The sequence below is a fragment of the Callithrix jacchus genome, chromosome 1 (assembly GCF_049354715.1).
Source record: "Callithrix jacchus isolate 240 chromosome 1, calJac240_pri, whole genome shotgun sequence".
In the NCBI taxonomy this organism is placed as follows: Eukaryota; Metazoa; Chordata; class Mammalia; order Primates; family Cebidae; genus Callithrix; species Callithrix jacchus.
Window position 1 is genome coordinate 196,314,579 of NC_133502.1, and position 13,743 is coordinate 196,328,321.

The 13,743-nt window shown below is 40.2% G+C and overlaps 1 protein-coding gene across 1 annotated transcript in view; it reads left to right on the top strand.

Annotated features, from left to right (window-relative positions):
- The window catches only part of GRK3 (G protein-coupled receptor kinase 3), a 168,588-nt gene that overhangs the window by 39,952 nt on the left and 114,893 nt on the right, over window positions 1-13,743 (top strand). The window contains exon 2 of the mRNA XM_035256379.3: window positions 875-951. Within this exon, the coding sequence (XP_035112270.1) occupies window positions 875-951 (77 nt within the window). The remainder of the gene's footprint in view (window positions 1-874; window positions 952-13,743) is intronic.

Genomic DNA, 13,743 nt, shown 5'->3' on the forward strand with positions numbered 1-13,743 from the left:
ATTGGTTTGTTTATCCTGTCTTTATTATTTTAACTTCATAATAAGCCCAAGTATCTTTATTCTCTTTCTTCAGAAGTGTTTTGGCTATTCTTGATCCTGTATTTTTTGTATAAATTTTAGAGCTTATTTATTTCTAGGTTCTACGAAAAACCCTATTGGAATGTTGATGGGGATGATATTGATTTCCTAGATAAATTTGGATGGACTTTGAACTTTTACAGTACTGAATTTCTCTGTTCATAACTGTGGTATATCTTCCTATTTAGGTCCTCTTTAATTTCTCCTGACACAATTTGTAATTTTTCCCCACAAAGTTCTTGTACCATATTTTGAAAGAATAATTTCAAAGTATTTGATGTTTTTTATTTTGTTGCAAGCTAAATCTTTTAATTATTTTTGGTGCTTTATTGTTGGTGTACAGAAATATGATTTTTAAAAATATTAATATATCTAGGGAACATTTGCTTTTGTTTTAGAAAGAAGCCCAGTTGTCGAGAAGCAGAATCCTGTGGTTGGCGGGCACATGCATGTGTCGTGTGTGCAGTGCATGTAGGGTGCGTGTTGTGTGCACGTGTTTGTGCGTGCGGACATCTTTGTGAGTATTTTGGAGAGCAGATATATTGAGCGTGAGTTTTCAAATCCCTTATTTTCTGCAGTTGAGTTTCTATGAGTAAGGTTGGCCCTGTGTTGCAGGAGGGGATGGTGGCTAAAGCTCTGGCGTTTCCAGCTTTTAGGCTAGTCTGCATTTCATGTAAGAAGGGTCTCTTGTAAAGCTGATATCTTTGAGTCAAGACACCCGTATCTCTTTCATTCTGTGGGTGGTTACTCACCATGTAGGTTGTATTGTTAAAAATGTGTCATTCTTTCCTTCCAGTATCCGGAGTGTGATGCAGAAGTATCTCGCAGAGAGAAACGAAATAACCTTTGACAAGATTTTCAATCAGAAAATTGGTAAGTCCTGCTTGTTCATTTGGCATACTATAATTTTAGTGATGAAATTGGGCAATGCTATAGTAATATATGAATGTAGCTCCCCCCGCAATGTGTTATATCCTCTATAGCTGCAGCTGGGAATAAAGGAAATTTCATGTAATTAATAAGGTATTTAATGATGGCTTATATTCCTAGCAACAAGTTCTATGATAAGCTCTTGGGAAAGGAGCAGTTCTAGGATTTTTACATGAAATCAGCAGTGCTGAATGTAAGAAAACAGGATACTTCTTTCTTTTCCTTGCGCCTTGCCTGCCTCGTGGGGTTACTGAGATGGTTTGCTGGGGAGCTGTGCGTCATAGTTTTAAAATTATTTTATGGCTGGAGGAAATTACTTTGTGAAAATTCCAAAAAATTAAAGTTCCCTAGAACTTAATTTGTGCTGTGTTTCCATGACTGATGGACGTAGACTGAGAGATCCCTTCCCGACTGCGTATTCTTCGGGAGATTTCTGGGCTTGCCGATTTGTTTGCTGATGAGGAGACGTAGACACAGGGAGGTGAAGTGACTTGTTCTGATTCCCACTTCTTCTTTTTTACTCTGATAATAAAATAATAACCAGTAAATAATGAAATAATTACCAGTAGAAACTGGGGCAGAAAAGCTTTGGAGTTTTGTAAACCACTTTCTCTGGTTCACAGAAATTAGCCTGTCTATGAAGGAGGTCTTCGGGAGGTAGAGATTCTTTGATCACCCATGAAGTACAACGAGGAAAAGGTGGATGCAGTGATTTGGAAAAGCAGATGACGTGTGGGCTGTCTGTGCCCGAGGGCTGCGTGTGGAAGGTGACTGGTCTTTGCCTGCTCCTCAGGAGTTGGTTAGGGAACAGATCAAAGAGTTTGGCTTTCACATCATTAGTTCTCACAGCTTCTCATTATTTTCATGGTGTGTGTGTAGCTATGAGCTGCACAGATGTTCTCCTTCGCTTCTGCTTTTGTACTAAGAAACAAAACTCATGATAACAAGAGAGAGAAACTCTGCACCTCTGGGAGCGGAGGGAAAAGGAATTGTTTATCTTTCCATTTGCTAGTTAAACAATGTTTTCATTTATTTGTTGTGGATTGCTTGAGGTATATTTCATATGGCACACAACCCACACATTGAGAGTAAACAGTTGAGTGACTTTGTGTGCTCACTGCCATACAACCATCTGCACTATCTAATTTTAGAATGTTTTCATCACCCTAAAAAGACCTCGTATCCATTAGCGGTCCTCCTCCACTCCACCCTTTCTCAGCTCCTGGCAACCACGAATCGAGTTTCTGCCTCCATGGATTTGCTTATGTTGGACACGCCACATGAAGGGAATCATGCACTGTGTGGCCTTCTGCATCCTCAGCATAAGGCCTTCAAGGTTCATTCTGGCGGTTGCCTGGATCAGAACATCGGTCCGCTCCCCCCTTCAGCTCCCATTCCAGTTTTCAAAATGCATCGAGGATTCTTCTTTTGTGTTTTCTGTCCTTCTCTCCCTTCTGTATCTCCTTTCCTGTCTACAGTCCCCCCAAATATACATACGGCACCCCCAGATGTGTATTTCCTATTGTTTGGATTAAAACCTTTCCTGACCCTGGCACCGGGAGGCTCTGACCTGAGCACCCAGTGGCGTTACTGTGGTCCAGTATCTCAGCTGCACAAATTACTCCCTGAGAGCAGCCTCACTGGGTGCTGATGGGCTGTGAATTTCATCTCAAGCTGTTAAACACTGTTTAAATAAATAATTTCTTCTTCTTTTCCCTTCAATTTGTGAGCTTGGATCTGGTCAGGAGAAGCTGAGTTTGAGCTTGGGAAGGTCATGATCACAGGAAGGTACAGTGGCTGGTCGGCAGCTTAGGGAGAGCGCACATCACCATCTGTAATTACGTTTGGACAGAGCTGTCTCGTGCTGTGGGCCTGGTCTTTGTTTTCCTCTGTAGTAGTCTCACTTTCTGCCTGGTCTTAGGGTTTGGGGGAGAGTGGAAGGTGGGCCATGGTGGAAGTAAATGTGTCTGACACTCCAGGTCTTCCTTTTCCGGGTTCCATTGTGCCTTCCGTCACTGACTCCATGCGTTCCTGCCTTACTATTTCCCCTTGCCGTCTTTCATTCCTCTTCCCTCATTGTTTTGCTGGTCGTCTTGTTCTGTTTCACCCTCCATCTACCTCCTTTTCCCTCTTTTATTGCCTACCAGTGTCCCTGACACACAGGATCAACCACAGGACTTGGGGACTGCCCTCCAGTGTGTACTGTGGCCAACTGGTAAAAATTGTTTTCACAATGAAAACCCTAGTAGTCTTTCATTTACTTGGCCCCTGAGGCTTTGCCGAACTGGCAGATTGTTTGGCTACACCTGAAGTGGTAGTTCTTTCATTACTTTTTATCTATAATAGTAGGGATAATAATAGTTCTGAACCATGAGGCTGTTGAGAGGATTTAGCTGGTGGTGCACAGAAAGCCCTTAACATGATGATTGGCTTTCAGCAGATGCTCAATGAATGGCAGCTCTTAAATGAAATTGTTTATGTTAAAAACAACTAGACTAGAATAATTACCCCCTATGTGTGTGTGTGTGTGTGTGTGTGTGTATGTGTGTATATGTGTGTGTGTACACACACATATGTTTACATCACCTAGATTTGATCTGTTTCACCATTTTGCTAGACATTGTTTTCCCATCTCGTCTTTTTTTGTGGTTGCTGAAGTAACTAACAAAGTAGTCACAACATTTAGTTCTATGTGCATCTCTAGAAAGTATGCATGCTTTCTTATACCACATCAATACCTTTACCCCAAACATGAAATTTACCACGATTCTTAGTGTACTCTAATACCGAGTTTATTGTCAAATTTCTCTGATTAACTTAATTTTCTTTTTTTATTCTTGATTTGAATCAACATTCAAATACTGTTCTTGTAATTGGCGATAATATTTCTTGTAATCTAGAACAGTTCCCCTGCATTGCCCCCCCAACACATGCACAGGTAATTGACTTGCTGAGGAAACTGAGTCCAATGTGTTGTAGAATGTTCCACATTCTGGACTTTTCTTTCTGTTTCTTAATGGTATCATTTTAAACATTAAAAAAAATTCTTTTTTTTTAACTTATGTTTTGGGACAGAGTCTCGCTCTGTCACTCAGGAATGCAGTGGCATAATCTCTGCTCAGTGCAACTTCCGCCTCCAGGTTCAAGCAGTTCTCATGCCTCAGCCTCCTGAGTAGCTGGGATTTCAGGTGTGTACCACCACACCCAGCTAATTTTTCGAGGCTTTGGTGAGTCATGATTGTACCACTGCTCTCCAGCTTGGGCAACAGAGCAAGACTCTTTCTCAAAAACCAACCCTCAAAATGCAAAACAAGTATATGCCATTCGCCCATTGTAAATGTATTGTTTGATATTTTGGTAAATTTCTACAGTAGCACAACCGTTACCACAATACAATTTACAAATGTTTCCATGCCTCCAAAAGATCCTTCCTGCCCATTTGTCGTTACTCTGCTCCCGTCCTCAGCCCCAGACTAAACAGGCATCTGCCTGTCTCTCTCCATCTGCCTTTTCTAGACATTTCATAAAAATGGAATTATACCACATCAAGTTGGTAATCTCTTGGGTCTGGCTTCTTTAACTTAGCATGAGGTTTTTGAAGTTAATCCATGTTGCTCTGTGTATCTGTACATCATTCGTTTTTGTTGCTAAATAGCATTCCATATTATGGACAGAGCACACTTTTTTTTTTTTTTTTTTTTGAGACAGAGCCTTGCTCTGTTACCCAAGTTGGAGTGCAGTGGCGTAATCTCTCTGCTCACTGCAACCTCCACCTCCTGGGTTCAAATGAATCACATGGCTCAGCCTCCTGAGTAGCTGGAAATGCAGGCACATGCCATCACGCCCAGCTAATTTCTGTATTTTTAGTAGAGACGAAGTCTCACTATGTTGCCCCAGGCTGGTCTCGAACTCCTGACCTCACGTGATCCACCCGCCTCAGCCTCCCGAAGTGCTGGATTACTGGCGTGAGCCACAGTACAGTACCCAGCCTGCAGAGCACACTTTGTTCATTCAGCGGTTGATGGGCATTTGGATATTTCCACTTTTTGCCTGGTATGAGCAATGCTACTATTAACATTTGTGGACAAGTATTTTATGGACATATGTTTTTATTTCTTTTGAGTCTTTGCATAGGAGGAGAATTGCTGGGTTGTATGGCAAATTCGTGTTTAACGTTTTAAGAAATTACCAAATTACTTTCCAAAGTGGCTGTACTGTTTTACATTCCCACCATCAACTTATGAGCATTCCAGGTTTAGCATATCCTCCTCAATACTTGTTATCTTTTTAAAAATTATATCCGTCTGAATGGCTAGGAAGTGGTATCTTATTGTGGTCTTGATTTGTATTTCTCTAATAGTTAATGATATTAAACATGTTTATGTGAACTAGTTATTTATATATCTCCTTTAGTGAATTTCTACTTAAATCTTTTACCCATCCTGAAAGTCGGATTGTCTTCATCTATGCTGTTTGTTATTTATGTATGTTTTACCCATCCTGAAAGTCGGGTTGTCTTCGTCTATGCTGTTTGTTATTTACGTATGTTTTACCCATCCTGAAAGCTGGATTGTCTTCGTCTATGCTGTTTGTTATTTATGTATGTTTTACCCATCCTCAAAGTCGGGTTGTCTTCGTCTATGCTGTTTGTTATTTATGTATGTTTTACCCATCCTGAAAGTCGGGTTGTCTTCGTCTATGCTGTTTGTTATTTATGTATGTTTTACCCATCCTGAAAGTCGGGTTGTCTTCGTCTATGCTGTTTGTTATTTATGTATGTTTTACCCATCCTGAAAGTCGGGTTGTCTTCGTCTATGCTGTTTGTTATTTATGTATGTTTTACCCATCCTGAAAGTCGGGTTGTCTTCGTCTATGCTGTTTGTTATTTATGTATGTTTTACCCATCCTGAAAGCTGGATTGTCTTCGTCTATGCTGTTTGTTATTTATGTATGTTTTACCCATCCTCAAAGTCGGGTTGTCTTCGTCTATGCTGTTTGTTATTTATGTATGTTTTACCCATCCTGAAAGTCGGGTTGTCTTCGTCTATGCTGTTTGTTATTTATGTATGTTTTACCCATCCTGAAAGTCGGGTTGTCTTCGTCTATGCTGTTTGTTATTTATGTATGTTTTACCCATCCTGAAAGTCGGGTTGTCTTCGTCTATGCTGTTTGTTATTTATGTATGTTTTACCCATCCTGAAAGTCGGGTTGTCTTCGTCTATGCTGTTTGTTATTTATGTATGTTTTACCCATCCTGAAAGTCGGGTTGTCTTCGTCTATGCTGTTTGTTATTTATGTATGTTTTACCCATCCTGAAAGCTGGATTGTCTTCGTCTATGCTGTTTGTTATTTATGTATGTTTTACCCATCCTCAAAGTCGGGTTGTCTTCGTCTATGCTGTTTGTTATTTATGTATGTTTTACCCATCCTGAAAGTCGGGTTGTCTTCGTCTATGCTGTTTGTTATTTATGTATGTTTTACCCATCCTGAAAGCTGGATTGTCTTCGTCTATGCTGTTTGTTATTTATGTATGTTTTACCCATCCTGAAAGCTGGATTGTCTTCGTCTATGCTGTTTGTTATTTATGTATGTTTTACCCATCCTCAAAGTCGGGTTGTCTTCGTCTATGCTGTTTGTTATTTATGTATGTTTTACCCATCCTCAAAGTCGGGTTGTCTTCGTCTATGCTGTTTGTTATTTATGTATGTTTTACCCATCCTGAAAGCTGGATTGTCTTCGTCTATGCTGTTTGTTATTTATGTATGTTTTACCCATCCTCAAAGTCGGATTGTCTTCGTCTATGCTGTTTGTTATTTATGTATGTTTTACCCATCCTGAAAGTCGGGTTGTCTTCGTCTATGCTGTTTGTTATTTATGTATGTTTTACCCATCCTGAAAGCTGGATTGTCTTCGTCTATGCTGTTTGTTATTTATGTATGTTTTACCCATCCTGAAAGTCGGGTTGTCTTCGTCTATGCTGTTTGTTATTTATGTATGTTTTACCCATCCTGAAAGCTGGATTGTCTTCGTCTATGCTGTTTGTTATTTATGTATGTTTTACCCATCCTGAAAGCTGGATTGTCTTCGTCTATGCTGTTTGTTATTTATGTATGTTTTACCCATCCTCAAAGTCGGGTTGTCTTCGTCTATGCTGTTTGTTATTTATGTGTGTTTTACCCATCCTGAAAGCTGGATTGTCTTCGTCTATGCTGTTTGTTATTTATGTATGTTTTACCCATCCTCAAAGTCGGGTTGTCTTCGTCTATGCTGTTTGTTATTTATGTATGTTTTACCCATCCTGAAAGTCGGGTTGTCTTCGTCTATGCTGTTTGTTATTTATGTATGTTTTACCCATCCTGAAAGCTGGATTGTCTTCGTCTATGCTGTTTGTTATTTACGTATGTTTTACCCATCCTCAAAGTCGGGTTGTCTTCGTCTATGCTGTTTGTTATTTATGTATGTTTTACCCATCCTGAAAGTCGGGTTGTCTTCGTCTATGCTGTTTGTTATTTATGTATGTTTTACCCATCCTGAAAGTCGGGTTGTCTTCGTCTATGCTGTTTGTTATTTATGTATGTTTTACCCATCCTGAAAGCTGGATTGTCTTCGTCTATGCTGTTTGTTATTTATGTATGTTTTACCCATCCTGAAAGTCGGGTTGTCTTCGTCTATGCTGTTTGTTATTTATGTATGTTTTACCCATCCTGAAAGCTGGATTGTCTTCGTCTATGCTGTTTGTTATTTATGTATGTTTTACCCATCCTGAAAGTCGGGTTGTCTTCGTCTATGCTGTTTGTTATTTATGTATGTTTTACCCATCCTGAAAGTCGGGTTGTCTTCGTCTATGCTGTTTGTTATTTATGTATGTTTTACCCATCCTGAAAGTCGGGTTGTCTTCGTCTATGCTGTTTGTTATTTATGTATGTTTTACCCATCCTGAAAGCTGGATTGTCTTCGTCTATGCTGTTTGTTATTTATGTATGTTTTACCCATCCTGAAAGTCGGGTTGTCTTCGTCTATGCTGTTTGTTATTTATGTATGTTTTACCCATCCTGAAAGCTGGATTGTCTTCGTCTATGCTGTTTGTTATTTATGTATGTTTTACCCATCCTGAAAGTCGGGTTGTCTTCGTCTATGCTGTTTGTTATTTATGTATGTTTTACCCATCCTGAAAGCTGGATTGTCTTCGTCTATGCTGTTTGTTATTTACGTATGTTTTACCCATCCTGAAAGCTGGATTGTCTTCGTCTATGCTGTTTGTTATTTATGTATGTTTTACCCATCCTGAAAGCTGGATTGTCTTCGTCTATGCTGTTTGTTATTTATGTATGTTTTACCCATCCTGAAAGTCGGGTTGTCTTCGTCTATGCTGTTTGTTATTTATGTATGTTTTACCCATCCTGAAAGCTGGATTGTCTTCGTCTATGCTGTTTGTTATTTATGTATGTTTTACCCATCCTGAAAGTCGGGTTGTCTTCGTCTATGCTGTTTGTTATTTATGTATGTTTTACAAATATTTTCCTCTGGTTGGTGGCTGGAATCCAGTCTCTTTTTCATTTTCCTAATGGTGACTTTTAAGCACAGGTTTTGATTTTGAAGTCCAATTTATACATCTCTTTCTTTTATGACTCAAACTTTGGTGTCATATTTAAGAGCTTTTTGCCTTCCAAATTCACAAAGGTTTTCTTCTGGCAGTTTTATTGTTTTAGCTCTTATATTTCGGTCTGTGGAAGATTTTGAGTAAATTTTTGCCTATGGTGTAAGGCAAGGCCTAAGTGTATCTTTTTGGCATGTGGATATTTGATCTCGTGTTTCTCATTAAATTTATTCCTAAGTATTTTAATATTTTTTGTGCTATTGTGAATGTAATTGTTTTCTTTATTTTAATTTTGGTTGTTTATTGCTAATATATGGAAATAGAATGAATTTTTGTGTAGTGATCTTGTATCTGGTGATCTTCCTGAACTAGTTTATCAGTTCTAGTAAGGTGTGCGTGCACGTGCACGTGCGTGTGTGTGTGTGTGTGTGTGTGTGTTCCTTAGGATTTTTTATGTGTGGAATCCTATTGAATAAAAACAGTTTTACTTCTTTGTTTCCAGTCTAGTGCCTTTTAATTTCCTTTCAAGTTTTACTTTTCACTTTAATTTATTAAATGTTTTTCAGTTGGTCTCAAACATATTTCAAAGAACATTTACCTAGAAAGAATACATAAATTATATTTGACATTTAGGGCTAAGGCATAAGAAATGTACCTTCTGTGAAAGTTGAAAGCAAGGGTATATGTTTCATTACATATCAAAAAATACATTGATTAAAAACAGAAATTACCACCTTTAAGAATCCTTTTTTTAAAAAAAATTCTGAGCAGTCCCTATCACAATAAAGATAGATGTAGATATACCGTGGATGCTTCTTTTAAAAATGTGGTAATTATAAAAAAGCCCCAACATATTAAAAAACATAACTCAAACTAAAACATTTTAGGATTACGTCTTTTTGTCAGTTCCAATGAATAAAGTTGACAATCGATTTCATAATTTGGAAAATTATTGCTTGACATGTTTAATTATCTAAAATATGACATAGCTGGTTAACAGCTGTATAAATCAGCAGCTTTGGATTCAAAGGTTGGGGTTAAATCACAGCAAGTAGAGCAATTTGCAGAAGGTTGTAGAGAGGAAAACTGTAACCTGGGAACCAACTTCAACTTCGTTGTCCTCTTGATCCTACCTTTATTTGCAAGTGTTCGTTTCTGTCACAGTGAAGGGCTTCCCCTGACAGATCCCCTGATTGACAGTCACACAGTCAGTTTTCACCCTGTCCTATCTGATCTGTAAGACTTCTCCAGCCAGGGCAGCCACAGCCTCAGAGAAGAAAAACCTGGGGTCCTATTCAGTTCTGCATCCATTATCCATTCCTTTGTGGAGACTTTTAGTGAGAGAAAGAGTGAAAGAGCCGTGTAAACTTTCAGACAGCAGAGATCAGCACTGGACTTAGCACAGCTAATTAGATTTTCCATTGAAGAGGCAGCGCAGTGACAGGGTGCAAGCAGAACGGGGAGCCTGGGTGACTTAGGGTCACAGCCTCTGCACAGTTTCAACTTGGGTTTCCTAAGAAAAATGCTGCCCAGAAAGGAAAGACATTAGGGTAGAGGGAAAAGCTGTTACTTACAAACCTACTGGCAAGGTGATCTTTTCAGCTGACCTCATTATCTGTGCCGGACGAAGCAAGTCTGGGCATCAGCTCCTGGTGCTGGAGTCTGCCCAGGCTGGGAGCCATCACGTGACCCGCAGTGCAGCCTCTGCACCTCTGAACATTTGGGACATCTGAGAGATTTGGGTTAAAAAAGATAAAAAGAGCAGAAAAAGGCTAAATCAGTTCTATGGGAAAATTTGGTTGTCTTTTTTTTTTTTTTTTAAACCCGGCTTATTAGGGCTGGTTTTCCTTTTTAAAATTATTATTCAAGTTCCAAGATCAGCCATAATTATCACCCCCCAAAAAAAAGAATTCAGAAAAGCTACATTTTATTGAAATAACACAATCCTTTAACATCTGCTAATCACTAGAAACTATAGGATTGCTGATTTGCTGGCTAGCAAATATGTTGTCTTTTATTTTTTTAAAATGTTACTTATTTATTTTTTGAGATGGGTCTTACTCTGTGGCCCAGGCTGGAAATGCAATGGTGTAGTCTCAGCTCACTGCAGCCTTGACTCCTGGCTCAAGCAATCCTCCTCCCTCAGCTTCCTGAGTAGCTAGGACTACAGGCACGGGCATGCACCAACACATGTGGCTAATTTTTGTGTTTTTTTTTATAGAGACAAGAATTTGCCATGTTGCCCAGGCTGACCTTGAACTCCTGGGCTCAAGAGATCTACCCATCTCAGCCTCCCAAAGTGCTGGGAATACAGGTGTGACCCACTGTGCACGGCCATCTACTATCTGTTTAATTTTTACTACTTGATTTTCCCTGAGCTCTTCTGATCGTATGATTAGAATTCTATTAGTCGATGAGTAGAATTACTATTAGTTTAAGACAGTGATGCGACCTGTGTACTGGACCCTTCGGTGATGTGTTGGGAAAATGATGTGATTAAGTTGGCACAACGCCCAAGTGGCAGAGCCTGAGTTGGAAGTCATATGCTTTTTCCGCCTATAACCAGCAAATTTTAGTGTGGAAATTAGCATGCATATGACGTTCTTAAAAAAAAATCACATATCAACTGTATACTTTTTATTCCTATATAATGATACTAAAATCCAGGATTTGGCGGCTGTGCACAGAGATCTCTCTGTAGCTGGTCTACTTTCTGTGGTTTGCTGAAGGAGACATTCAATCAAATATGTTTGAGTCCTTCACTAGGAATATCTCATTAAACAAAAAGGCACATGGAGAAGACAGAGACAGTCAGGCCATAGAAGATGCCCATCCCTAACCAGCTCATTCTGCAAAAGATGGGTAGCAAAGTATGTGTGGGAAGCCCACACACCCCTGGCATTCCAGTATTGAACAGTTGCTAAGTGTGTTTACTATCTCCAAGGAGCCCCTGAGATACCCAAAACAGCCTCCTGGTCATTTTCCTGAGGCACGAATTTAAATCCTAAGGCAAATGTGGGGAACCTACTGGCTTAGCCAAGGGGCAAGGCTTGCTGATCAGGCAGCCTTTGCAGCTAAACTCAACTTTGTAGCTCTGTCTCTGCCAGGGTCCACGTTTTAGGAAAAAAAAATTATATGCTCTAGCAATATTAGCAAATGTGGGATCTTTTTTTTTTTTTTGAGACATAGTTTCCCTCTTGTTACCCAGGCTGGAGTGCCATGGCACAATCTTGGCTCACCGCAACCTCCGCCTCCTGGGTTCAGGCAATTCTCCTGCCTCAGCCCCCTGAGTAGCTGGGACTACAGGCACGCACCACCATGCCCAGCTAATTTTTTGTATTTTTAGTAGAGACGGGATTTCACCATGTTGACCAGGATGGTCTTGATCTCTTGACCTCGTGATCCACCCACCTTTGGTCTCGATCTCTTGACCTCGTGATCCACCCACTTTGGCCTCCCAAAGTGCTGGGATTACAGGCTTGAGCCACTGCGCCTGGCTGGGATCTTAATCTATGTGATTAAGATGAGAACAGCAAGGAGGAAATCCGCCCCCATGATCCAGTCACCTCCCACCAGGCCCTTCCTTCAACGTGAGATTTGGGCATGATACAAATCCATACCATTTCAGAGGCCTCTTAGAAAGCTAGAGGCTGTGAGACATGAAGCTGGCCTTTGGACCAGTGGGGTAACCATGGAAGCAAAGGGAAGTCAGGGAATTCTCAATTTTGCAGATAGAGCCAAGAGATTTGTAAGAAATTATGTTGCAGTAGAGCGTTGCAGGGAGAAGTGGCCTGCTGGGGACACTGTGTCCTCGGATCCAGTTAGGGCCAAAGATAAAGGAGAGGCTGAGAGTATAGGATGATGATGTTGTTTATGCCTCTTGGAATTAAAGGAACGTGATGTGCAGAGTGGGCCATTTGCTGGCGTATTGTTACACCTCCTCTGCATTCTGCCTGATGCTTTGAGGTTAGCATTAAGCCAAGAGCTTTACCCTGACACTGATAGCTTTTTGCTAGATGAACAGAGAATATTCTTAAAGGTGTGAGTCAGGAAGGAAATCCCAGCTGGGACAGAGAGAGTCCTTCTAGGCCCCCAGAGAGACTGTTTATAACATTGGAACACAGAAAGAGAAACTGGGACAACTTTTTAAAGAAGCTAATATTCTTACCTTGTGCGACGATGCACTTACTCTCCAAAGACATATTTTCTTTTAGTTTCAATCACTGTCAGTGTCTGGAGTTTGCTCCTCAGGAATTCACTTCCTTATCTTACAATTTATGGCTGTTTTAGAAGCTTGAAATTAGTTGTTTCGTGGCTTCTACTTTTTAGCCAGCAAGTGGGTTCAGACTCGGTGACAGAAAAGAACTTGAAATGGAATACCTTGCTGGGAACACTCATTTTGGCCCTTTCTTTCAATGTTGCCTGTTAGTTTATTTTCAGAATAGACCTGATTTCTTATTCATGAGTTACCAAATATAAGAATCCAAGGTTACTTATTTTTTTTCTTGTTTATTAATAAATGTGCTCTGTGCTGTATTCTTTTTAAAACAATGTAATTGATGTATAATATGCATTTCCATAATATACATTTCTATAACTTCAAAAAGTATAGTCTTGCCCTTTGGGTTCAACTCACCCCAGCCCTGGGCAGCCACGGATCTGCTTTTAGTCACAGTAGATTACATTCACTTTTTCTAGAACTTCATATTAATGGATTCAAACAATGCATGCTCTTTTATGTCTGGTTTACTTGGCTCAGCATAATATATTCTTGAGATACTTCTATACTGTTACCCCCATATCAGATTTTTCTTCTTTGTTTTTTCGAGAGGGAATCTCACTTTGTTGCCCAGGCTGGAGGGCAGTGGCACGATCCTGGCTCACTGCAACCTCCACCTCCTGGGTTCAAGCGATTCTCGTACCTCGGTCTCCCAAGTAGCTGGGAGTGCAGGCGCCCTCCACCATGCCTGGCTAATTTTTGTATTTTTAGTAGAGGCGGGGTTTCAGCATGTTGGCCAAACTGGTCTTGAACTCCTGACCTCAAGAGATTCACCTGCCTTGGCCTCGCAAAGTGCCAGGATTACAGCCGTGAGCCAACATGCCCAGCCATGATTTTGTTTCTTTTTATTGCTGAATAT